Below are 27,156 nucleotides of genomic sequence, written 5' to 3'. Positions count from 1 at the left end.
GTCGCTCTGCTGCAGCTTAGAATTCTCGAACTATGTACCGCTATGTATGGATCACCACATATAAAGGTCCCTGGTCCAATAAGTGGGAAGTTTTGGTGAACATATGTTGACGACAACGTGGGAACGAACATATTCTGCAATCAAACCAACAAACCAAAAAGCTGCAAAAAACGACTGTGCACAACATATCCTCCTCCCCCCCCCCCCCCCAGCCCAACCAGCAATGAATGATCCATGAACATTTCCGTCATCTCCATTGCTAATAAAAAAAAAAAAAGAAAACCACTATTAAATTTCCGGCCTTAATAAGCTCATAGCACTAATAATACCTAACATAAACATGAACGCATAACCCCCAATTCACAGAATTAAAGTAACTCACTATGGAATGGGCACACAGTGTTTCAGTCAAATGTCTCACAGTGAGTTAACAATGTCTAATGACTCATTAACATATGTAACAGACAACTTTGAAACATAGGTACCTAACACAAGGGTGCACCACCAATTACCATATTACAACATGCCATCTACAAACACGACCCTTCTAAAAAAATCTGCACCAATGTGATGTCCCACAACACATATGTCACGGTTCAAAGCAGGCAGGACACTTTGGGTGACCAGAAAAATTTTATCCTTGGTAAATTACTTATAGCGATGGGCAGTTTACGAAACTGGACGAATGCCACATCAGACTATGACAAGAATTAATTACATTCTGTTTCATGGCAGCCAGTGCAATTTTCCCATGTGGCACATGGATTAGTACCAGGTAGCCAAAGGGCGGAGTAGGGAGAGCAAACCTGTAATGTTCGGATATGGTATTACTAGTGTCCTGCTTGACACAGTCAAGTCATTTAAACATCTGGACATAACATTGCAAAGCAATATGCGGTGGAATGAGTATGTGTTTGAACTTTGATAAAGAAGGTTTATTGGGAGAATTTCTTAGGGGAGAGTGGTTCACCTGTAAAAGTGTCTGCATGTGGGACGCTGGTGCGACCTATTCTTGAGTACTGCTCTAGTGCGTGGGATGCGTAGCAGTTCAGATTGAAGGAAGACATCGAAGCAGTTCAGAGGTGGGCCGTCAGATTTGTTACCAGTATGTTTGAACAACACATAAGTGTTGTGGAGATGCTTCGGGAACTCAAATGGCAATCCCTGGAGGGAAGGGGATGTTCTTTCCCATACACACTATTGAGAAAATTTAGAAAACTGACATTTGAAGGTGACTGCTGAACGGTTCTATTGCTGCCAATGTACTTTGCGCATAAGGACCATGAAGATAAGATATGAAAAATTAGGGCTGATACGGAAACATATAGTCATTTTTCTCCCACTATATTTTCAAGTCGAACAGAAAGGGCAAGTAGTGGTATAGAGTACCTGCACCACACATCGTACAGGGTGGCTTGCAGAGTACCTATGTAGATTAGGATACTTTTAAGCCTAGAATAAACGGCATTGTATTTTGAGGACAAAAATTTAAATGGTTAAATGTTATTCACAGGTTACTTATAGGCTTCTTAAACTTTTACTTTGCCATGTGTTAACCCCATGCCTAAAATATTGTTCTGGAAGCCTGATTTGTTGCACAAGATGCGGTGTAGATGAGGGGGAGTTGATTTGGTTCTGAGTTGATTATGCTAACATACTGTTCGAAGGAAGGTCGTGGTCACAGACTTGTCTGTAGCATAATCCAAACGATAAGTTATGAGGAGGACCTCGACTACATTTAATGAATGGTTCATGTAGTTATTTAAAATACAGTCAGTGATTACATACAACATATGTCTCACAGTATTGTGCATTGCAATTTCAGCCAAAAGTTATTCCTGCATATTTATGTTAACAGTTTATTATTATTATTATCTTGTTAGCTTTCGTAGTTACAACTACTGTCTTTTTTAATGAACTGTGCGTTTTGTCCTTATCTGGACACACACATGTTATATGATTGCCTCTTCTCATTGCTATGAAAAACATTGTCTGCCCACTGCTCTCAGACTGTTTACAATGAGCTGCTGGCAAATTAAGGCCTAACATGTATACTTAGCTGGAAGTTTTATGTAGGAGAAAAAGAACAACATCAATTGAACATTTATTGCTTTGTACTGATAGTTACAATGTGGCCATCATTTGATAAAATTTTGCTATGTATAATCCCCTCTCTTCCCCCATCAAAAAGTTTCAAATGCCATTTTCTAGAGCTAGTATTTCTTTGAAATGTATGTCATTAGAAATTAACTCTGTGAGAGATTGCAAAAATTCCTCCTAAAAATATTTCTCAGTAGCTTTCTTAGCGAATCTAGTGCATAATGGAAAGAACCAAATTAACGCTAACTGTCAATAAAAAATTCAGAGGAGGATATAAATTTTTATTAAATAGTGTTAGTAAATTGGTTGACAGGCTAAGTTGAAGGAAATTACCAATAATTCATAAGTCTTAAAAATATCCTGGGAATCAATTATTTGCAACATAATGCTGAGGAATTCATTCTGAACCGTTCCAAAATTGTCATGTAAACCATTATATTTTCATATATTTGCCAACTATACATGTTCCACAAAATTATGAACTTAGGTTATGTATTTTTTATCAGTTAGTTGAGAATGACAAAAAAGATGGAAGGGTTGGGAAAAGTATTTGTTTATATTCGTTTATGACTGATAAGCTTACAGAGTGTTGTGGGGAGGGGTGGGGGGTCGTGGGGCATGCATGGTAGAGAGGAAAGAGGAAGTTAAAATGTTTCAGTGAAGTCTTTTGTTTCAGCATAAATGTTACATAGTGGCAACATGTGATCGGGACCTGAAAAAGAGGATACGAAAGATTCCTGGTGTTCCCATTATGTATGTCGCCCAGCACAGGTGAGTCTATTGTAGTTTCATAATTGTGCTGAAATAATAGTTCACATTTCTCAGTAATACATAACTTTGGCAGCCAAGAGAATCGTGCCTCCAAAGATCAGATGTCTTTAGATTATTGTTGATAGTTCATTTTGATTAAGACTATTAGATGAGTTGGAGAATATGAATTTAAAATAAAACCACAAGGGTCTGAGACATTCTCCTTGTTACGGATATTTCTTGCAGGAGTTCCTCTATAATTTTGACAGTTCATTTTATCTTGTCATCTGATGTAGATTTCTTCTGGAATGCTAATATATTTATTATAAAATTATCATTTTTTTTCTTTCAGGATAAAATTCAATCATCAGTTGCAAATTTTACCATGCTTTACTAGTTTCGACAGATTAATTTGTCTTCTTCAGAAGCCTACAAAATTTGATTTGGGACATTATAAATCTTTAGACCTTGGCTATACATTCAGATGGAGTATAAGAATTACTTAGTATTAGTTTAGTAGACATCAATATCTTCTTCCGAGAATAAACACTGATTTGCAATTTACAGTAACTGAATCACATCTATGTATCTGTAGTACTAACAGCAAGGAACATACATAAAAGCATGTAAAAACAAAAATATAACCAAGGTATATAATGAAGTATAATGTAGTACATTTGGAAAAACGTGACACACAATTCTAATATGTGAAAGGAAAGTTCTGGTTGAGAATTAAGAGTAATTTAAGAATAAAGGAGACTACTCCTCGAAAGGCAGAAGTGCTGTGCCATCAATAGATACACAAACAAAAAGTACAGAGATTGACTGGCTTTTGGAATGCACTTCCTTTTTCAAGCTTGTAGAAAAAATGAGTGTCAATACTACAGAGTGTAACAAAGTCGGGGCAGCTGTTGTGGAGTGTGTCATAAAGGCGAGAGGGAAGAAACATAAGAGAGTGAAACAAACAATGGGGGGGGGGGGGGGGGTAAATAAAGGAGGCAATAACGAAGTATTGTATTGAGGTATAAAGAAACTACTCACTGAAAGGCAGAAGCACAGATCACCGACAGATGCACAAGCAAAAAGTAAAGAGCTTGGCTTGGCTAGCTTCTGGAAGGAAATTCCTTTCTCAAGCAAAAGGCGCGTGCCGGTTCAAACCGGTGTCTGGCCATCTTGATTTAGGTTTTCTGTGATTTCCCTAAATCGTTTCAGGCAAATGCCAGGATGGTTCCTTTGAAATGGCATGACCGATTTCCTTCCCTAATCCGAGCTAGTGCTCCGTCTCTAATGACCTCATTGTCGATGGGATGTTAAACACTAATCTCCTCCTTCTGCCTGTCGGTGAGTCGTCTCCTTTATTCCTAAATAATTCATAATTTATGAAAGAGATAGTCTAATTTTCACATTTTATAAGAGATGACATGCAATCAAAATAGTGTATGTTTTTTAATGCTAGCTTGTCATTCACCGTATCTTTTGAATTTAGGTGACAATATTTATATATTTAAAATTCTTCTAAGAAGTTCACTTTTTATATACAAGGTGTAAAGATTTATAATATCCCTAATTTTGTCAGCTTCTGAAAAGATAACAAACTAATTTGTCAAAACTGGTAAAGCATTATAAAATTTATTTGCAACTGATGACTAAATTTTATGCTGAAAATAAAAGTACTACAGTTGCTGAAATAAAATAATAAAATTGTCATTGTGCCTTCATATTTTGTTTCAGTTCTTACCTCTTGCTTAAACGAAATTTTTGTCAAAGCTAACTGCTCACTGTAATAATAATTTTGTATCTCTTACCTAATGTGATGACAGTAGGCAGAAATTTAAAGATTTATGCCCCACATCTGGCATAATGCTTTGTTACTGGCCTCTTCGCGCAATAAAGATTAGTCACTGAATTACTTACAGTTTTTATTTCTGTAGATGCAATATTTCATTTCTTATCTATAGTGCTGAAGTAACAGGTGATAGAGTGACAGATAAAAATAAGTTGGAGAAGTTTAGTTTTTAATGAAGGTAATTTTTATATGTGTGTATAGTCAGGATGATAATGAAATACTAACATGTTGGTATATTTTTACTAATGGTGAAAGCCCATATTGATGTGTCAGGGCTGGATGATAAAAGTGATGAACACTATATTTAATCATAAATAAATAATGTAATGCTTACAAGGTGAAAGGAACTGCTTATATTATTTCAGTGTAGCATTAGCAGTAACTTTCTTGACTTAGTGACTTATTTCCTGTTGGATCTTAGGGCAGCATCTGACTGTTGGCAGCCAAACATTTCACTTCGCTCCATGTTTTACCAGCTTTCAGAGCGTCTTCTTCCACTATTCTTTTCCATGTCTTTTTCGGGTGGCCACGTCTACATTTCCCTTGTGGGTTCCAGACCAGTGCTGCCTTTTCAACAGCTCTTTGTTGTTTGCGTATTGTGTGACCAATCCACCTCCATTTTGTTTCCTTTATTTGTTCATGGATTGGTTGTTGGTTTGTCATCTCCCACAATTCGTTATTTGATATAACGTCTGGCCACCTCACATTTATAATTTGCTGGAGATACCGGTTTATGAAGACTTGCAGCTGGTTTAGTCATGTTTGTTACCTTCCATGTTCTGCAGCTATACAGGAGGGCTTACTTCACGTTACTATCAAACAAGCACAGCTTGGGTAGTCTCGAGGTGTTCTTTTACACAAGATAGGGTACAGTTGTACAAAGGCTCCATTTGCCTTCCGTATCCGACTCTTTACCTCCTCCTCAGCCCCTCCATCTTTACAGGTGATACTTTCTACATATACAAATGAGTCTGCTTGTTCAAATTCCTTTCCATATACTGTTAGCTTCTCTTGTTTTTTCAGATCGTATTTTCATTTACTTATTTTTCTGAACATTTATATTATGTCCTGCAATTTGTGCTTCCTCTTTCAGTTTTTCCATCTTTTCTTCCATGTCACGCAATCTTTCCTAGAGCAGACAGATATTGTTAGCAAAGTCAAGGTCTTCAAGCCTGTCTTAAATTCTCCACTGAATACCTCTTCTCCTACCATCAACAACTCTTTTTAGTACGCTGTACAGTACCTACAAGAACAAGGTAGGTGACAGAATACATCCCTGCCTCACCCTAGCATTTGTTTAGATAGATTCAGTGTAGCACCCTACATTCATATCCATCATACATGGCTTTATTATTATTTATTTTCTTTGATGGTATTCTATATTCTTCCAAGATATGCCACATAACTCTCGTATTAAGAGTGTCAAATGCCTTTTCAAAATCAATAAAAGTAAGGTAGTGTGTGTTCTGCCATTCTGCACTCTGCTCAAGTATTATACGCAGTGTGTTGATGAGATCGACACAACTTGTGCACACTAAACCCAGCTTGCTCTTTTCTCAGGCATGTCTTGACTGAGTCCTTGAAACAATTTATCATCAATCAGCTGAGTACTTTACTTGGTACATATAGGAGGGTGATGCCTTGCAAGTTATTACATTTGGTAGTATCCCCTTCCTTTCGCAACGTAATAATAAGCCCTTCTTTCCGATCCTTTCTCTTCTGACCATATCTTCACAAACAATAGATACAGTAGACTTATGGTGGTGTCAATGTGTGCTTGGTGGTGTCAGTGTCTGCTTTTAGCACCTCAGGTGCAATATTATCCATTCCTGGAGCCTTCCCGTTCTTTATCTGTTTGAGAGCTATTTTAATTTCAGTCTTAGTTGGTGTGTTTACATTGATTCTGTCACTGGCATCTGAAAAATTCCATTGCCTCTCCCTCTCTTCAGGTTGCTCTCTGTTTAAGACTTCAAAAAAATGTTCTTTCCATCTTCTATGTTGTCATCAACAGTCAACCTTCCTTGCTTTTCACAGGTCTGTTCTTGTTGAAACCTTTTTTGGACAACATTGCAGTGATGCGGTACAGTTCTTTTGCATAACCCCTTGCTGCGGCTGTCTCTGCTCTCAGAGCTTGCTCATCCATCCACTTTCTCCTATCATTCCTCACACGTCTCCTGATTTGAGAGTCAATAGCTGCATACTCAGCTTGCATTCGAGTTTTCTGCTGTCTTGTTTTACTCATACTTAATTTTCCCTTAATCTCCTTTGTGCAGCTGATCAAATTCCATGAACGCTCAGACATCCAATCTTTCTTGAAATGGTTTTTAAAGCCAAGGATCTGTTTGCTCACATTGCAATAGAAGTCCTTAATCTGAGTCCATGTATCATCAACACTATTTTCATCATTTTCCTGTGCTGCTTGGAGTGCCTTGTAGCACTCCTTAGCTCAATACAGAAAGCTTCTTGTTTGCTGTTATTCTAAGTTTTCCCACATCATATTTTTTATTTCATTGTTCGAACTTTCTATTTGTAGCTGTGATTTTTTAGTCTAAAATTTGCAACAATAAGGTGCTGATCATTGCCAATATCAGCTCCACACTTATTTCTCACGTTCATAAACGACCTTCTAAATTTTTTGCTTCGCGCTATATGATCAATTTGGTTTTCTGTTCTGTGATCAGGGGATACCCATGTAACCTATGACAATTCTTGTGTGGGAATAATGTACCTCCAATCACCTAATTGTGACTAGCACAGAAATTTGTAAACATACCCCCATTTTCATTCATTTATGTGATACCATGGACTCCCTTTCCATGCCTTAGGCTATCAGTGTTCTTTCCAACTTTTGCATTTAGGTCTCGCATAATAATCAAGATGTCCCTCTTACTGGTACTTTTAATGGTGTCACTTGAGGAGAGGTAAAACTCTTTTTTTTCCTGTGCAGTAATGTGAGTTTTCTGTAGGAGCATAGCATTGGATGACCGTGACATTTTGAATGTTTGTTTTAAAATGTGCTGTCAGTAGTCCTTCTGACACTGGTTTCCATTCCATAAGGCTCTTTTCCACTCCTTTGGTTAACAAAAGTCCAACTCCATTTCTGTGCTCTGCATCCTCTCCAGCAGGTCCAGAGTATAAAAAGGTGTATCCATTTTGTGTCTGAATTTCTTCAAACTCTAGTCATCTCAACCTTACTAAGTCTGAGAATGTCCAACCTGTAACTCGTCATCTCCTTTGTAACCTATTTCAGTCGGCTGGCTTCTCTCAATGTTCTAATATTCTAAAAACCTATTTTCATTGTCCTTTTCATGCCAAAGGTCATGATGTTGTTTTCTGCTGTTTCTTTAATCACTTGTTTTTGGGAGTGCCAGTGATTGGCCCACAGCTCCCTATCCTGGTGGTGGGACTGCCACCTAACAGCATCTAGACTTGCCTGATTTTCTTTTAAGGGCAGCTGGCTTCCCTGCGCATAAGAGTCCCCCCTACCCTTTATTATAATTTGAGATGGCAGAAAAAGGACTGGCTAGGCGAAAACGACCAGTGGGCCGTTGTGGGACACACTTCGTCTGGCTCCTCCCTCCAGGCTTTTAGGCTGAAAGCTTACTTGTTTAGCAATCTTTTTATTGTGATAAAGAGACAAGAGGGGGCTTTTGAGATGACCCTTTTATATCAATAGACTGTTGTAAAGTATTGCTGGAACAGTAAAGTAAATCAAATGAATTTGTTATGGAAAACTTTTGGTTGAAACTGTTACGTCTCACCAAACAAGCACACTTCCAGGCTCTTCAAATATTTTGGTACTAATGCTGAAGTAGTAGTAAAATACACCACTCTCAATTTTGGTAAAGGTGTTGAAGTTGTAGAGATGTAATAGACATGGACACTGCTGAACTGCAAACAGAATGGGAAATGGAAGGCATAACAGAAGTTTATAACATGAAGAACATAGTAAATGGTGATCTGCAGAAGACTGCGACTTCATCTGATCTAAAGTGACACTATAAAGGTCAAAATATATGATCACACCACTGTAGGGTGTAATGTCAAGACAAAATGCAGCAAATAGTGCAAAGACACCCGTGAAACAGAACCATTGTATTGTACACCTGACATCTGCGTAAAGTGCTTGTACTCTCACCCTCCTACACATCACTGTTAAAATTCACTTAGTGTCTTCATTAAGTTCAAAAGCTTAGAGAGGAATAAGATATATGAAAGGAAAACTTTTTACTTGTCTTCATTTTCTCTTGTTGTTGGCTCGAAGTCTTGCTTGTAGGGGTACATTCTTGTGGCTGAAATTTTGATTTAACATTGTAGGATCCTGATGACTAAATACATCTACATCTACATGATTACTCTGCAATTCTCATTTAAGTGCTTGGCAGAGGGTTCATCAAACCGCAATCATACTATCTCTGTACCATTCCACTCCCGAACAGCACGCGGGAAAAACGAACACCTAAACCTTTCTGTTCGAGCTCTGATTTCTCTTATTTTATTTTGATGATCATTCCTACCTAAGTAGGTTGGGCTCAAAAAAATATTTTCACATTCGGAAGAGAAAGTTGGTGACAAATTTCGTAAATAGATCTCGCCGCGACGAAAAACGTCTTTGCGTTAATTACTTCCATCCCAACTTGCGTATCATATCCGCCACACCCTCTCCACTATTACGTGAAAATACAAAACGAGCTGGCCTTTTTTTGCACCCTTTTGATGTCCTCTGTCAATCCCACATGGTAAGGACCCCACATCGCGTAGCAATATTCTAACAGAGAACGAACGAGTGTAGTGTAAGCTGTCTCTTTAGTGGACTTGTTGATCTTCTAAGTGTCCTGCCAATGAAGCGCAACCTTTGGCTCGCCTTCCCCACAATATTATCTATGAGGTCTTTCCATCTGAAGTTGTTCGTAATTTTAACAGCCAGGTACTTAGTTGAATTGACAGCCTTGAGAATATTTACTATTTATCGAGTAATTGAATTCCAATGGATTCTTTTGGAACTCTTACTTTCAAAATAAATCTTTAGTCACAAGCTAGGGCCAACCTATTGTGGAATGACAAAATAAATTGTAGAGAAAGAAGACGTCACACTGATAGTCACTGGAAGAATCTTATGGAAACTTACTTCATCCATGAAAGAAGTGACTTGCAGAACACTCATTCAAGGGATTCTCAGCTATTCATCAGCCTAGGACCCTTACAACATCGCATTAACAGAAGAAATAGAAAGATTTGATGAATAACGGGACATTTCCTCACAGGGTTGTTTATTCAGGTTGGACGAGTTACTCGACAGATTCCAGTGGCAGACACTGCAAGGAGCATTTGTGCACTACAGAAAGGATTACTGTTAAAATACTGAGAGTGCACATTCAAAGGTGACTCGGAGGACATTAATTACTCTTGTATTTCTTGTAAAATGACCACGGCCAGAAATATCTCAGAAATTACAATTCACATTGGAGCTTATTTATTTATTACATGTGATCTGATGGTACTCAGTGTGTTGCAGATGTCGGAAAATATCAGTTAATATTGTTAATGTATATTAACATAGGTCTATAGTATCCTAATGTATTATATTGCTCAATCGTTTCAATTAACTGATGAAGATGTGCCTATATATTTCTGGAATTTTATTCTTTGTCACATTATTACGTATAACTCTGTCTTTGCCATTTCCACTTCATATTCCAAATTACATCATTAGCGGTGATCAAAAAAAAAAAAAAAAAAATCTGTCTCCATCACAGGCATACCCGCTACGACTTATATTCTGCGGTACTCACAATATTCCAAAGAGTTTACAAAGCAAAAGATATTACAAACTTACGTGACAGAAGAAGGATCCTTGTCAAAATACATCACTACTTTATAATATTATGAGAGGGGAAGTTGTGACTCAGCATATAGTGGAGATGCTGAGTCGCAAATAGGCAGAACAAAAAGATTTTCACATTTACAGCTTTCAGCCAGTGTCCTTTGTCACCAAACACACACAACTGCAGTCTTAAGCAACTGAAACATCACTGCAAGAGCAGCACCAGTGCATGATGGGAGTGGCGACTGGGTGGTGGAAAGGAGGAGGCTGGGGCAGGGAGGGATAGTATGGTGAGGTTGATGGACAGTGAAGTGCTGCAGGTTGGGCAGCGGGCAATGCAGAGGGGGGAGGGAAGTAGCGGAAAAGGAGAGGAATAGAGAGAAATAAATAAAATAAAAAATAAAGAAAAAAAGAACCGGATATGGTGGTGAAATGGTGGCTGTGTAATGCTGGAATGGGAGTAGGGAAGGGGTTGGATGGGTGAGGACAGTGACTAACGAAGGTTGAGGCCAGGAGGGTTACGGGAATGTAGGATTTATTGCAGGGAACATTCCCACCTGCTCGTGTTGGTGGAAAGGATCCATATAGCACAGGCTGTGAACCAGTCATTGAAATGAAGGATATCATGTTTGGCAGCATGTTCATCAACAGGTTATTCCACTTGTTTCTTGGCCACAGTTTGTCGGTAGCCATTCATGCGGACAGACACCTTGTTGGTTATCATGCATAGAATGCAGCACAGTAGTTGCAGCTTAGCTTGTAGACCACATGACTGGTTTCACAGGTAGCCCTGCCTTCTATTGGATAGGTGATGTTAGTGACCTGCCTGGAGTAGGTGCTGGGGGGAGGATGTATGGGACAGGTCTTGCATCCAGGTCTATTACAGGGGTATGAGCCATGAGGTAAGGGATTGGGAGCAGGGGTTGTGTAAGTATGGACGAGTATATTTTGTAGGTTTAGTGAACGGTGGAATACCACTGTGGGAGTGGTGGGAAAGATATTAGGCAGGATATTTCTCATTTCAGGGCACGATGAGAGGTAATTAAAACTCCCAACTGCCTCCAAAGTTCCCAGAGTTTCTTAACTCAAACCGTGCCTGACCATCATTCTCTAATTCCCTCAAGATGCAGACTAACCTTGCATTTACAGAAAGAACTGCAGTCCACCATCTAAAAGCTGATTCCAACATTATAATCTTACATGAGGACAAAAGCTCCACCACTGTTGTTCTGAACCGCAAGGATTACCTGGAAGGAGGACTCCCACCAGCTGTCAGATACTTCCACCTACAAACCTTGCCACAGTGTCACCATCCCAGTAATCCAGCAAGATTTCCAGTCACTATTCAAATCCTTGGGCCCATCCCAGAACCTCTCCCCCGAGTCCATCTCTCTACTCAACCCTACCACATCTCTTACTTCTACCTTCTACATGCTTCCTAAAGTCCATAAACCTAACCATCCAGGACGCCTCATCGTGGCCAGTCGACTCTCCATAGTTCCTGTCCCTTTACCCCATGGCACCCTGCTAGTCACTATAGATGCCATCTCCCTGTGCACTAACATTCCTAATGCCCAACGGATTCCAAACCAACAACATCCTTCCTACTCGCCATGACCAACTATATCCTCACTCACAATTACTTCTGCTTTAAAGGCATTACCTACAGACGAATGCAGGGTACGGCTATGGCACCATCCTACGCCAACCTATTCATGGGCCATGTGGAGGAATCCTTCCTAAACACCCAGAATCCTAAACCCCTCACCTGCTTCAGATTCATTGATGACATATTTGCTATCTAGATCGAAGGTGAGGACACACTATCCACATTCCTCCAGAACCTCAACTACTTCTCCCCCATTTGCTTCATCTGGTCATACTCAACCCAACAAGCCACTTTCCTAGATGTTGACCTCCACCTCGAAGATGGCTACCTCGGTTCATATCAAACCTACTAAACACCAGCAATACCTCCCCTTCAACAGCTGCCACCCATTCCATACCAATAAGTCCCTTCCGTACTGCCTAGCCACCCATGGTCGTCGCCTTTACAGTGACGAGAAGTCCCTCTTGAAATGCACTAAGTGTCTCACTGGAGCCTGCACTGACCATAATTATCCTCTCAACCCTGTACAGAAACAAACCGCCCATGCTTTATCTTCCCAGTCTCCCACCACCTCCCAAAGCCCCACCATCCAGCAACAGAGGAACATTTTTTCCATAACGTTCCCTACTTTCTGAATAGCTCTTGTATATCAAAAGGATAGGCAAATGGGAAGTGGAGGTGATTTATTTGTCACAGTAAACAAAAACTCAAATCCAATAAGGTAGAAACTGAAGCTCCAGGTAAGATTGTTTCAGTATCAGGGGTGGGCATGAAATGAAAACTGCATCCTTCTGTCGCTCACCAGACTCATCTTTACGAATGTAACTTAAAACTTTAGAGAGAACCTTTTTTCACTTGTATGTAAGTTCCCTGATCATACTGTAATCAGTGGTGGAGACTATCCAACAATTAATTGGGAAAATTAAAGCTTTGTTAGTGGTGGGTGTGGGAATTCATCTTGTGAAACTTTACTAAATGCCTTCTCTGAAAACAACCTGGAACAATTATTTAGGAACCTCCACTCACGATGGAAATACATAGGATCTAATGGCAACAAATAGACCTGACCTCTTTGGCCACTTTGAAACTAGCGTCAGTGACCATGACATGGTTGTGGCAACAATGATTACCAAAGTACAACTAAAACGAGCAGAAAAGTATATATGCTTAGTAACATACATAAAAAATCCATAGTGTCATATCTCAATGAGGAACTTACAACATTCAGGACAGGGCAGGAGCACCTGGAGGAACTCTGGCTCAAGTTTAAAAGAATAGTTACCATACACCTAGTAGAACAGTTCGTAATGGGAGGGAGCCTCCGCACACTACAGTCAATGGAAAGAAGCTTCTAAATAAATAGAGATTACTGTATAAAACAAAGTGTAGGGTTATAGAGAGAGAAACGGTTAATGATACGTGTATGACTATCAAGAGAGCAATGCATGATGCCTTCAATGGCTACCGTAGCAGAATATTTTTCACAGAACCCAAAGAAATTCTGGTCGTATGTAAAGGCTGTTAGTGGCACCAACGATGGTGTCTAGGCCCTAGTTAATGATACAGGAACTGAAATTGAGGGTAGCAAAGCAAAAGATAAAAGCTTAACTACAATTTTGAATGTTCCTTTACAAAGGAAAAGATGGGAGAACTGTCCCAATTTAATCATCATACCACTGAAAACATGAATCAAAGGAGGATTAGTTTCAGTAGTGTTGAGAAACAGCTGAAATCGTTAAAATTAAACAAAGCTCCAGGGCCCAATGGAATCCATCAGATTATATATATTTACAGGATTAATCAGTACAAAGATTAATTAATAACATCATCTTGTTGTATTGCTATTATCCTCTGCCAAGCCTCTTTATCCAGCGCATCTACCTTGTTGATGCTGCGATGTTCCATTACTCCATTTATGTTGTCTGTCCAATGATGTCGTGGTCTTCCACACTTATGTCTGCCGGGTCGTCTTTGGCCACCGATGATCTTGCATTCTCATCATATGTTGAATCCGTCAGATTTCATACTGAATTTATGGCTAAGCTAGCCGCTCATCAACCTATAATATATTGTAGAACAAAAAACCTTGCAAAGCTCTTGAAAAAGACACAAGTCACATCCTTCTGCAAGAAGGATAGTAGAAGTGATCCACAAAACTACTGTCCAGTACCCTTGACATCGATTCATTGTAGAATCTTAGAACATATTCTGAGCTCAAACATAGTGAGGTATCTTTAACAGAATGCCAGCCAGCGTGAATTTCGAAAACATCAATCATGTGAAACCCAACTCGCACTTCTCCTACATGACATACGTGGAAGCTTTGGATTGAGACAGTCAGGTCGATGCTGTATTTAGATTTCAGAAAAGCATTCGACTCAGTACCACACTTATGCTTATTGTGAAAAGTGAAATTTGTGACTGGATTGAGGACTTCTTGGTAGGGAGGACACAGTGTGTTATCCTGGATGGAGAATAATTCTCAGATGTAGTAGTAACTTTGCGTGTGCCCCCAGAGAAGTGTGTTGGGACCCTTGCTATTCATGTTGTATATTAATGATCTTGCAGACTTAATAGTAAAATCATGCTTTTTGCAGATGATACAGTTATCTATAATGAAGTACAATCTGAAAGAAGCTACATAAATATTTGGTCAGATCTTGATAAGATTTCAGAGTGCTACAGAGATTGGCAAGTTGCTTTAAATGTTCAGAAATGTGAAATGTTGCTCTTCGAAAAAACGTAATATCCTATGGCTATAGTATCAACAAGTACGAACAAGTTGATACAGTGGTTAGCACACTGGACTTGCATTTGGGAGGACGATGGTTTAAAACCCGTGTCTGACCATTCTGATTTAGCTTTTCCATGATTTCCCTAAGTCGTTTCAGGCAAGTGCCGGGATGGTTCCTTTGAAAAGGCACGGCCGACTTCCTTCCACATCCTTCCCTAATCCAATGGCACTGATGACCTTGCTGTTTGGTCCCCACCCCCAAATCAACCCTTCAAATAAGTTGGTTAACACAATGTTGGGCATGAAGTGGAATTATTACACAGGTTCAGTTGTGGGTAAAGCAGGTGATATACTTTGGTTTTTTGGTTGAGTACTGGGGAAGTGTAATCATTATACAAAGGAGATTGCTTACAAATCACTCATGCAACCAGTTCAAGAATATTGCTCAAGTGTGTGGGACTCTTACCAGATAGGACTAACAGGTGATATTGAATGTATACAGAGAAGAGTAGCACGAATGTTCACAGGTGTGTTTAATCTGTGGGAGAGTGTCACAGAGGTATTGAAGGAACTGAACTGGAAGTATTGAAGGAACTGAACTGGAAGACTCAATCTCGAGAAAGTCTATTTACATATTTGCAAGAATCAATTGTAAATGATTCTCTAGAATTGTACCACATAGGGATTGTGAGGATAAGAGTAGAATAATTACTGCACGCACAGAGCATTAAAACAATCATTCTTCCCGGACTCCATATGTGAATGGAACAGGAAGAAACCCCAATATCTAATTTGGTGGGATGTACCCTCTGCCACGCGTCTCACGGTGGTTTGCAGACTATAGATGTAAATGTAGAAATGATTCTAACTGTGGAAGTGAAAATAATGTGCTCAAGCAAAAACGACAGCAATGAGAATGAATTTCAGATGACACATTTTAGGGAAGTGTACCAGGACCAGCCAAGACAGGCAGTCAGGTGAGAAGATATGTGGAACTAAATAAGAGAAGCCTTTTGCTCAGTTTGCAATAAGGCTGAAATATGTCTGATTGAAATTATGAACAATGTGCTATATGTTACTCAACAGTGACATTAATTATTTTGAAATATTGTTAACTGTTGATCATAAACTTGTGCTTTATATATTCAGGTCAGTCAAATGAACTATTTGTGTAACTGCCCATTTGTCAAATCATAACAAGATAAAAAACAACCGATTTTGTGAAATGTAAGAAATTATTTCCATGTACACATACAATAGCTAATGGCAATCACTATTTGTCTCTACACATATAAAATGTAAAACTGCATAATCATAGTTTCAAATGCTGCCACAGATCAAACTGCCACGTAGACAAGGCAATGAATTTAGTCCTTACCAACTTCAATCCAATAAATTGACACCATCTTCTTTGCTGTCGGTCTGCAACGAGTCTGACTCGCTGAGGTTTATTACAAAAGGCTCTGTAATACAGTCCATACTAATTTCTTGTTGATAGTCACGCTGTAACTTTTCTCCATACCTTACGCACTCCGCCCATGCAGAAATTGTGATGCTCTCGATTGCTGCAAGCGTAAGACTCTCAACATTTGCAAATTTAAAGTTATTGTTCTTTTCTATGATGCAAGCTTGCAACTGCGCCTATATCATCTTGATGGGTTTCTAATGACAGTGGTAATCTAATTACTTGGTGCCCATGTTGTTTAGCGATGTCATCACTCTCACAGGTATGGTAAGCTGGCTTATTTGCATTGTGAAGCAGCACAAGTACCGCACTGGTTCTTGATGGACTCTGAGGAATGTTATTACTCGATAATCAAGCGGTAATATCTGACTTTCTGGTACAGATAGCAGGGACTCCATTGAGTCGCACTGAGTGGACATTGGTGTTGTCCACCACAGTAACTGAATTTTGGTGGAGGTATGCCATTAATCATTTTGTAAACCATTGTTTAAATAAACTGTATGTTATCTCACTATGGTAAACCTCAGAGCTCTTTGACTATGAAGCCTTAATTATTAGTTTACTCTCAGAAATAAAGCCTGTGTCCATTGACCCTGCATGTATGATAGTAAGTTGATTACCTTTACCTACTGTGACCTTAAGACCACCAAATCTGTCTCTCATTTTCCAGCACACTGACCTTGCATCATTTTGGTTCACATAGGTTCCATCGATATAATAAATGTGTGTGTCCCACTGTCTCGAATCTCCTGCATTCTTCTAAAAATACTCTCCTTGTAGTTACAATATCACTTCTCTCCATAAGGAATTTTCTCCATTCGTCAATATTACAATGTAAAAAACCCATTTTCTTTAACATCCGTAGCATTGTCCATCACCTGCTGTTAAAATCCGATTTCCCTTTCATTTGGGAAACTAAACTGTCTGCAGACGGGTATTCGCCTCTCACATATGTATCAAGTATTGTCCGACAAAGCATTCTTTGTGAAATCTCGCAGATTGCCTAGTTCCTTTTTATGATTGCACCACCTCCCTGGCAGTTTAAAAGGTGCTGACCCACTGGCTCTGACAGACACATTCGCTTCGTTGGAGACTAGTACAGTTCGCAGTCTCACACTGCACATGTCAGCTGTTCTCGCCTGGCTGTTGCCAACATTGGGGGTGAGAAACACATGGCATTGAGTCATCTGCTTTGTATTCTCTTTTGAAGAAGTTGTACACTAGGAATGATATAGCTTATGCTCACTTGTGTAGCACTTGGTGCTTTTCTGATCTGTCAGGCATAATGAACTTCACAAACAATGTAATCATCCACACACGTACACTGCAAAAGAAATCGCTAGTACATGTTTAAAGCACACACAACAATGCAAGAAACAGACTGAAGTGCCAGAATGACGCTATTGGCTGGAGTGTCACGTGGTACACTGTCCCTTGACAGTGTCCATCACCTCGCTACCTGCTGTCTTAATTGCAAACAGCTGTAGTTCTCTTCTTCTTATAACCTCCTTTATGCCATGTAACAAGGCAGCCTTCGATCTTCCTCTGCTCCTTCCCCAAGGTTGGTATAGCAAGTACACACCAGGCGAGCTGCGTTTCTGCTATTTTGTCTGCGCTGTATCCTTGACCATGGGTCATTTTTCTAAACACTGGGTTTCTTCTAAAAGCTCACCAAGATATACTACACGATCTTCTGAGATAGCTCATTACTCCAACTCTGATTTGTTTTTATTTAGTTCCAGTAAGCTCCCGCCACTCACATTCATAGGTCGTTACAGCCTCTACAGTACTACTGTAGAGAAAAAACCAAACAGTGGAAAATCCAGGTTGGAATGAAACAATGTCATGAAATGTAAAGTTGTCACTCAGATTGTAGCTGAGATGCTGAGTCATAGATAGGCACAACAGAAAGACTGCTCCAAAGAAAGCTTTCGGCCAGTAAGGTCTTCGTCAACAACACACACACGCACACGCATATGCAAACACAACCCGTGAGTCGTGTGTGTGAGTTGCATTTGCTTGCGCGCGCAGCGCGTTTGTGTGTGTGTGTGTGTGTGTGTGTGTGTGTGTGTGTGTGTGTGTGTACCCCGTGAGTCGTGTGTGTGAGTTGCATTTGCTTGCGCGCGCAGCGCGTTTGTGTGTGTGTGTGTGTGTGTGTGTGTGTGTGTGTGCGTGCGTGCGTGCGCGCGTGTGAAGGAGGGGGGGTTCTATTTTTGACAAAGGCCTTACAGCAGAAAGCTTTATTTGGAACAGTCTTCTTGTTGTGCAGCATCTCCACTATATGGTGAGTAGCAACTTTCCTTTTCATAATACTGATACTACTGTAGAGCATATTCTTTACTTTCCAACTTGTCTTAGAAGACCATAATGGAGGCCTTAGCTCTCTGGATTCTTGCTTTCTCATGGGCGACTTCATTGCTATATTTCCCATTTACTTGTTCCATCTTCTGACAGGATGCCACCCAAATATTCAAATTTTTTATATTCCTTGGTTTGCTGATCCTCTACGGTTATGTTTCCTATAATTTCTCTATTGCATAGGTATTCTGTCTTTTGAAAATTTGCTTTCAGTCCCCTCTTCTCATATTCTTCTAATGATGGTGTATTTTTTTTTTTAATATAAAGCAGATGTCATCTTTACTGGCCACCACTAACTGAACACCTACGAATAACAAGATGTGCAAACATTACCCTTTGCTATTTGAGACAAGAGTTGAAAATGGAAATTTGTTTGTGAATCTGAAATACAGTTGTAGTCCTTTATTTCCTGCTACTTGTGTTTCCTTGCATGGTATAGTTCAGTACTTTTCCAGCATTGCCCCCCTCCCTCCCCCAATGTCTACCTTTGATGTATTTCAATGCCTCCTCTGTTATTTTTGTTTGTCACACCTGAAGGAGCAGTTGGTTAGCAGATGTTCTGCTCTTGTCTCAGAAACAAGGTTTCTAATCACCAGATTTTGCTAGTGTATGTTAAAAAGTAGTTACTTTAGTAAATGGTCTCTCTTTCTGTTGTAGGTTTACCATTGAGAGGATGCCAGATGCATATGGTGCACCAAAGAGTTAATATTGGAACTGCGTTTGTGCCTATGTTAATCACTGTGTAATGTATATGTTGGACTCTTGGAAGAGACTTCGTTGGAATGATGGGAGCCTTTCTTCTCTGTGTTAATCTATGCCATTATATGTTCTGGAGTATATTTTTGAAAAGTCCATTTGTGTTCCAATAATTTGTGATCTAATTGTTACATGAGCTTATCATTTCCCTCAGTAAGAAATTGTTTTCCATGTAAATGTCAGATTCAAATTAATTTAGTATTTGTGTATTTTGTGCCAATTTCACAACACTTGTATGCTTTTTCTGATTACTAAGTTAAGAAAAGATCACTAGTGAAATAAATATTCACCATTTGTAATTTCTTTGTAATTAATGTATACATAAAACAATGAAGTTGCTCGATCATTTGGATCTTGTGTTAAACTACAGGTCTTTCTGTAACTAATTGGAAAAACTGTATGATCTGGATGGGAACAGGTAAGAGCATAGCACTTTCAGTAAGGGCTCCACCCAGTGGTGGAGAATGAATCTTCAGGTTTATAACACCTTTACATTTTTAGTCTTTACAGTATGAGGTATAAGTAAGTAAACAAAAATGACGACTCCTATGTCAGTGTGACATTCCAAATTGAGAAATTTGCTTCTGAATGTCTTGCTCTCTTTCTTTGTGTGTGGGCAAATTGAGTGAGTGTTTCGTACACTATAGATACAAACTTGGCTTTGTAAGAAGGGAGTCAGTATTACTGTCAATTGTAATTGTGTCTGGTATTTATGCTTTTAATATATTTATCACCATATTCTTTAAAATTATTAAAACCTGTATATCCTTTGTTCAGTAATTTGTCATTAATGCCACAAATTGTTGCCCTGCTAGTTCAGTCCACACTAATTATTAATACTTGATTATTAATTGCTGGTTGTGCTTATCTTTGTTCTAAGAATAGCTGAAAATCTCAGGTAACTGTCAGATGAGACATCATTGCTTTCTGACAGATGAACTGTACACAAAATATGGTGGTGATTATTCCTCTTTTGAGCCTTGAAACTAAATGAGGTGGCACAGTGGGAAGACTCTGGAGTCACATTCAACAGTATGGGCACCCAGCCATCCAGATGTAGATATTCCATGGTTTCCCTAAATCGATTAAGACAAATGCTTAAATGGTTCCTTTCTAAAAGATGGCATATTTCATTCCCCATACTTTAATACAAACTTGTGCTCCATCTCTAATAATCTCATTGTCTTCCTTTTTATCAGTAGGTCTGTCAGGTTTAGGTATGTGTAATCAACAGTTCCAAATAATTTGAGGTTCATGTTCAATAGGTGTAGTCAATTCTTAATCTAAAGCACATGGTTGTAACTCTGAGGCAAGTCAGTAATGTTTGGAATGGAAAATGACATTCTGCTCAACAAACAATGCGCAACAAACTGTCATCAAAGTTAAGTAATTGCTAATAGTTTTATTTTTGTTGTTCCTGGTGTTAACTTTCTCCTATAGGTCAGACTGTAATACGAAGTATGAAGTATATTGTGACATATTTATAAGACTGAGGATAAGTGCCGTGAAAGGTAGAACAACAGTGAGGGACCTATTGCCATAAGAATAATATTCTGACTGACCCAGTTCTTTGTGATGTAGTTGCCTTCCTGCCAATGAAATTCCAGTTGAAAAAGTAGGATATTATCCCCCAATAACATATACAATCAAAATTATGGAAGGGCCTACAAGTCATAGGATTCCAGCTTTGCATGCACCAACAGGGACAACAGTGAAGTCCTCGTATGAATGCCTATTGAAATTATCTTTCCATTGGCAGAGAAAATTTGGATGAAAGAATTTTTTTACTTCCATCATGGAATATTTGTGATTTTTTTTATGGCTATGCAGTTTTTCTTTCGCAATAAATATAGTTAGTACATTGTAATACTTCTGGCACATATCTCCTGAAATTTTTCATATTGCAATATTTTGCAGAAATTGATACAGGTTAGGTTTTTGTAGGCAATTTGGTTGCTGGAATGAAGTAGACTGACAGTGCATTTAGTGTTATAAAATCAGGATTACAGTAGTACAATATTACTGAAATGCAGAGCTGTAAATTGTTGTTGAACACACTCATAGCAAAGTATAAATACTATTTCGTGTAACATTGACTTACCTAAATGATATGAAGCCCCTATTTGCTGCTGGTTACTTCCATTGTGAGTAGAAATATTTGGCACTTAAAGTAAGAGGGATTCATTTTAAGAAATTCTTCCATGCAGAATAAGAATGTTCTTTCAGTACAGGTTTTACATCGAGACTTGATGTGTGCATCTTATCTTGTGTTCTGCATATGAAAGTCTTACACCCTGAGCATTAGATTTTAAGGTAGCTTGAAGAAATGGTATACAGTAGCCAATCAAAACCCCCTAGTGGGCAGTGAATCATTTGTGTATATGTCAACTGGGAGTATACGACCCGAGACAACTGGGATATCCAGGAAAAACCAGGGAATTTTTTCATCTGGGAGAAAACCAGGAAAAACCTGGAATTTTTTAGAGTTCTGGTAATTTTTCATTGTTTTAGTTTTCAGTTGAATTTTTGGAATTTTGACTGGTAAGAACCATTACTCTAACAAAGAATATTAATGTATCCCGCTACTGCAGAATAATACTTCAACAATAAAACATGATCAAGAGAAAAAAAAAAACTTAAATTGCAAAGGAAATGAGCCATATACTACAATGACAACAGTGCTCTTTCAAGCATCTGCCAACAGCAAAATGTGTCAAAGGCTTTAGGAAGACTATGCAATGCTTCATAACAACAAATTGCCTCCGATGAGTGCAAAGTCACAATTGTTTACATTAGATCCATTTAAGCATTTACGAGCAGGCTCATGTCCATGCACAGTTGAATCGCGTTTGAGTAGTAGATTCTCCTACTTCTGGCTACATGAATGTGACTGTGACTGTTAACTATGCAAGCAGCTGCAGGAGGAAAAAAAAATTTTGTTTCACAAAGCACCTAGCATCCAGCGCACATTGGTCTATCGAGTATTCATATGATTTTGAAATGCATCCCTGTTGGCTTTTGAAATTTTTTGAACACATTTCTGAATGAATTGGGTCTGCAAATGATCAGCGTCGTTATTATTTCAAGCGAAATCCATAGATTCAGACTACCAGAATGGAAATAAACGACTAACAGGAATAACAGGTGAGAAAGATTACATATTATCTTCTCAGTGTACCCAAGAAAATGAAATTTTGACAGAAAATTTTTGGTCAAATCGCTACGCTACTTAAGGACCAGTTGTACAGTCTCCGGCTAGCAGCTGCTTAAGTTCTATTCTGAAAGTACCGCAGAAACATGTTGTACAAACACGTAACAACACCTAAATGGAGAATAATTGCAGGATAACTAAGCTGGTGATTCTGGCAGGGTTAGTGAAGTTAATTGGCGTACAAATTTTGACAATGGCAAGAGTAGCTACAGAATAGGTGATGACAAGATTGTTCATTAGAACAAGGAAGGAGAAGAAACATGAACATCACACAAATTATAGATGAATAAGACGATTCCAAATTTATATAAACATTTTGTAATATTACTTTTCAATCTCATGCTTGAGAAATTGGTGTGTATGAATGAAATGTGGAACTATTTCCTAACACAAAGCTTTTTGCTTGCAGGAGGCCTAATAGGCATTTGATATTGGTACGTTGTGAATTATATTCTGTCGTGTTATAAAAAGGTAGAAAGGCCCATTTTGTTTTATCTAGCAGACAGTGACAAAATAGATGTAATCAGATCGAGAAACCACACCAGTCTTGGGTTTTATTTGTATTAACAGCTTTTTCAGTATTAGATAATGACATTTTGATTTTTCATGTAGCAAAACGTTTGATGAGGTAGAATAGAGTCTTTTGCAGAAAGAAAAGCACGGCGTGTAAAGCAGTAGCAAGATTAGAGAGAAAAAGATGGTAGGAGCTAAGGCTTGAAGAAATGTGTACTTTCTTGTTTGTCTCTTGTCTTTATGTATCCTGTATTTAATATTATGTCACACAAAACAGCAAGTTATTAGCTAATATGCAATAAACACTGCAAATTTTCTGAAGAGTTCTTGTTTTCTAGATTACAAATAATCCCATCCGCTATTAATTGCAAGATTTAAAAGGGGGGGGGGGGGGGGGGGCAGGCTGTCAAACTGACCAACTGGGGGCAGGAGAGGCACCATAGGACATTTCAATTTCCACTGTCCTGAATATAGTTTGATGGCATCCATTACAAAATATACATGTTCCAATTCCACAGAGCGAAAAACAGTGACGTGCGATGAAGAATGCTGTATGAAGACACATGGCACTGCACTTTGGCACACTTAAGACCAAATATCATGTCTTAAATTTCCTCGAACACATATGTCTTACGTTTGACCTTTCAGAAAGATGTACACTACAAGATAATATATATTTGAAAATCCGTTGTTGTAGTATTGACCCCATTCGCTAACATCGTAGATCTGGGGCTGATGCGCAGAGCCATCTGAGTTATAGTGGGTAGTCTCCCGTGACCCGTGTTTACATTTAGTGATTTTGCTGTTTCCCCTTCGTTTACTCTCACATCAAATGAAAATAAAACAGATATCTGTGGTCAAGAGTTATCGAGTGAATTAAAATACATTCACATATCTATGGAAGACTAAAATATGTTATTAGTTTCAGATTTATTTTATTTCCACCTTTCTGACAGACAAGCATTAATCGCCTTGCAGATCAATGAAGTTATTTTTGTCTGTTTGCTAAAAAATTTCGACTTTTATTAACCTTTTCTGTAGAGGCAGGCAATGTATTTAAAACAAAGTGTTTAATTGCACACTAGTAACTAGTTTCAACTGTTCGCCGCATTTTAAGCGCACGTTTCCATCTTATAGCACATATGGCATTATGCCATAATAAAGAACCGTGGACCTTGCCGTTGGTGGGGAGGCTTCGTGTCACGAAGGCCATGCCTACTACAGTAGCACAAGTTTATATGCCATCTAGCTCTGCAGATGATGAAGAAATTGATGAAATGTATGATGAGATAAAAGAAATTATTCAGGTAGTGGAGGGAGATGAAAATTTAATAGTCATGGGTGACTGGAATTAGAGAATAGGAAAAGGGAGAGAAGGAAACATAGTAGGTGAATATGGGTTGGGGGTAAGAGATGAAAGAGGAAGCCGTCTGGTAGAATTTTGCACAGAGCATAACTTAATCATAGCTAACACTTGGTTTAAGAATAATGAAATAAGACTGTATACATGGAAGAACCCTGGAGATACTAAAGGGTCTTCTAATAATTTCCGGGTATGCAGCCGGATCCCGTCGACATTCTGCCACGATATTTCGGCCCAGAGACGTCCGGCCATCATCAGGTGAGTACACAACTACTGAAGAGCCCAGGTGCAGTCGCGGTATTTATAACGATTCTCGCGCACGTGTTGACGTGCGCGGCAAAGCCGAGTTGTACGTGCTGCCCTCGGTGGTGAAAGTAAAAGATCATCTAGTCATTGAGTATCGAATGACGCTGTCTATTCCGCTGTGAATGTATAACTTTAATAACAGGATTCCAAGTTTTATCCAGTTGAAAGCCGTTGTCACGATTTATAAGATTATCGGCAAGACGTATTTCCACTGATTCCTTGATTACGGAATCCCAAAATCCGGAAACCAGAGCTAAAATTTTTGTTCCATTGTATTCCATTGAATGTCCCAATGAAATACAGTGCTCTGCTACTGCCGATTTTGACGGTTGCCGCAGACGGGTGTATCTTTCATGTTCTGTACACCGTTCATGGACAGTTCTTGTCGTCTGGCCAATATATGCAGAGCCACATTCACAGGGAATTTTGTAGACGCCTGCTTTCTTCAGTTGTAAATCGTCTTTAACGGATCCAACCAGGGCCCGGTTCTTTGCTGGTGGACGGAAGATAACCTTGATTTTATTCTTCTTCAGTAATCGGCCTATTTTCGACGACACATTCCCGGCGTATGGAAGAAACGCAGTTGATTTAAAGTCGTCATCAGCGTCCTCAGTGCGCTGCTTCTTGTTATGACAGTTGCGCATGGCCTTTCTTATTTGGCGTGAAGTGTAGCCATTCTCTTTAAAAACCTTCTCCAAGTGTTCTAATTCTGCGTGGAGGTTTTCATCGTCCGATATTACATGCGCTCGATGTATTAAGGTACTGAGAACGCCGGCTGTTTGTGCTGGGTGGTGGCAGCTTGACGCCTGGAGATACAGATCTGTGTGAGTCGGTTTCCTGTACACAGAATGTCCTAATGACCCATCATTTTTACGGCATACTAGCACGTCTAGAAATGGTAAAGTGCCATCTTTTTCAATCTCCATCGTGAATTTGATGTTCTCATGTAAAGAGTTTAAATGTTGAAGGAATTTCTCCAGTTCCTGTCTGCCATGAGGCCATACAACAAAAGTATCATCTACGTACCGCCAGAAGACCGTAGGCTTTAAGACAGCAGACTCAAGTGCTTTCTCCTGAAAGTCCTCCATAAAGAGATTAGCTACCACAGGGGACAAAGGGCTGCCCATGGCGACGCCGTCTGTTTGTTCAAAGAATTCGTCATTGAATAGAAAGTACGTTGAGGAGAGTATATGTTCAAACAAGGCCGTCATTTCTGCACTGAATAAGTTACCAATAAGATGTAACGATTCCATTAAAGGCACTTTGGTAAATAGTGAGACCACATCAAAGCTGACTAATAAATCCGAACTGCTAAGCTTAACTTCCTTCAAGCGACTGACAAAATCCTCAGAATTACGTATATGGTGGCAACACTTACCCACATACGGCTTTAGTAGTGAGGCCAGATATTTTGCTGTAGAATAGGTGGCAGCACCAATATTACTCACTATTAATCGTAGTGGGGCACCATCCTTGTGTATCTTGGGAAGACCGTAGAGTCTTGGTGGTACTGCATTGTGTGGTCTCAATCTCTTGATAATTTGTTCAGGTAGAGAACAGTCGTTCAAAAGGGTAGCAGTTTTCCTTGATATTCGGCTTGTTGGGTCCTTTTCAATTCTGCGGTACGTGGAATCATTTAGCTGACAATATATCTTCTCGTTGTAGGCTTCCCTTGTCAGAAGAACTGTGGCGTTACCCTTATCCGCAGGCAGTACGACTGTGCTAGTATCTTCTCTGAGGCTGCGGAGAGCAGCTCTTTCAGCTGGCGAGATGTTAATCCGTTGTGGCGCACATTTCAACAACGTTCGGCAAGATTCACGTCGAATTTCGTCTGCATTATCCGCAGGGAGACGTCTAATAGCTTCCTCAATGCCACCATATACGTAATTCTGAGGATTTTGTCAGTCCCTTGAAGGAAGTTAAGCTTAGCAGTTCGGATTTATTAGTCAGCTTTGATGTGGTCTCACTATTTACCAAAGTGCCTTTAATGGAATCGTTACATCTTATTGGTAACTTATTCAGTGCAGAAATGACGGCCTTGTTTGAACATATACTCTCCTCAACGTACTTTCTATTCAATGACGAATTCTTTGAACAAACAGACGGCGTCGCCATGGGCAGCCCTTTGTCCCCTGTGGTAGCTAATCTCTTTATGGAGGACTTTCAGGAGAAAGCACTTGAGTCTGCTGTCTTAAAGCCTACGGTCTTCTGGCGGTACGTAGATGATACTTTTGTTGTATGGCCTCATGGCAGACAGGAACTGGAGAAATTCCTTCAACATTTAAACTCTTTACATGAGAACATCAAATTCACGATGGAGA

At 39.3% G+C, this 27,156-nt stretch overlaps 1 protein-coding gene across 2 annotated transcripts in view; it reads left to right on the top strand.

The window, feature by feature from the left end:
* LOC126279077 (rRNA-processing protein FCF1 homolog) overlaps positions 1-19,792 on the top strand; it is a 36,380-nt gene extending 16,588 nt beyond the window's left edge. For both annotated transcript variants that reach the window (XM_049979535.1, XM_049979534.1), the window contains 2 exons: positions 2,777-2,871; positions 19,344-19,792. In XM_049979535.1, the coding sequence (XP_049835492.1) occupies positions 2,777-2,871; positions 19,344-19,392 (144 nt within the window). In that variant the 3' untranslated portion in view covers positions 19,393-19,792. The remainder of the gene's footprint in view (positions 1-2,776; positions 2,872-19,343) is intronic.
* The last annotated feature ends 7,364 nt before the right edge of the window (positions 19,793-27,156 follow it).

This window comes from Schistocerca gregaria, chromosome 6, assembly GCF_023897955.1.
Source record: "Schistocerca gregaria isolate iqSchGreg1 chromosome 6, iqSchGreg1.2, whole genome shotgun sequence".
Lineage (NCBI taxonomy): Eukaryota > Metazoa > Arthropoda > Insecta > Orthoptera > Acrididae > Schistocerca > Schistocerca gregaria.
The sequence above is the reverse complement of the archived record's forward strand: the minus strand, read 5'-3'. Positions and strand labels throughout refer to the sequence as shown.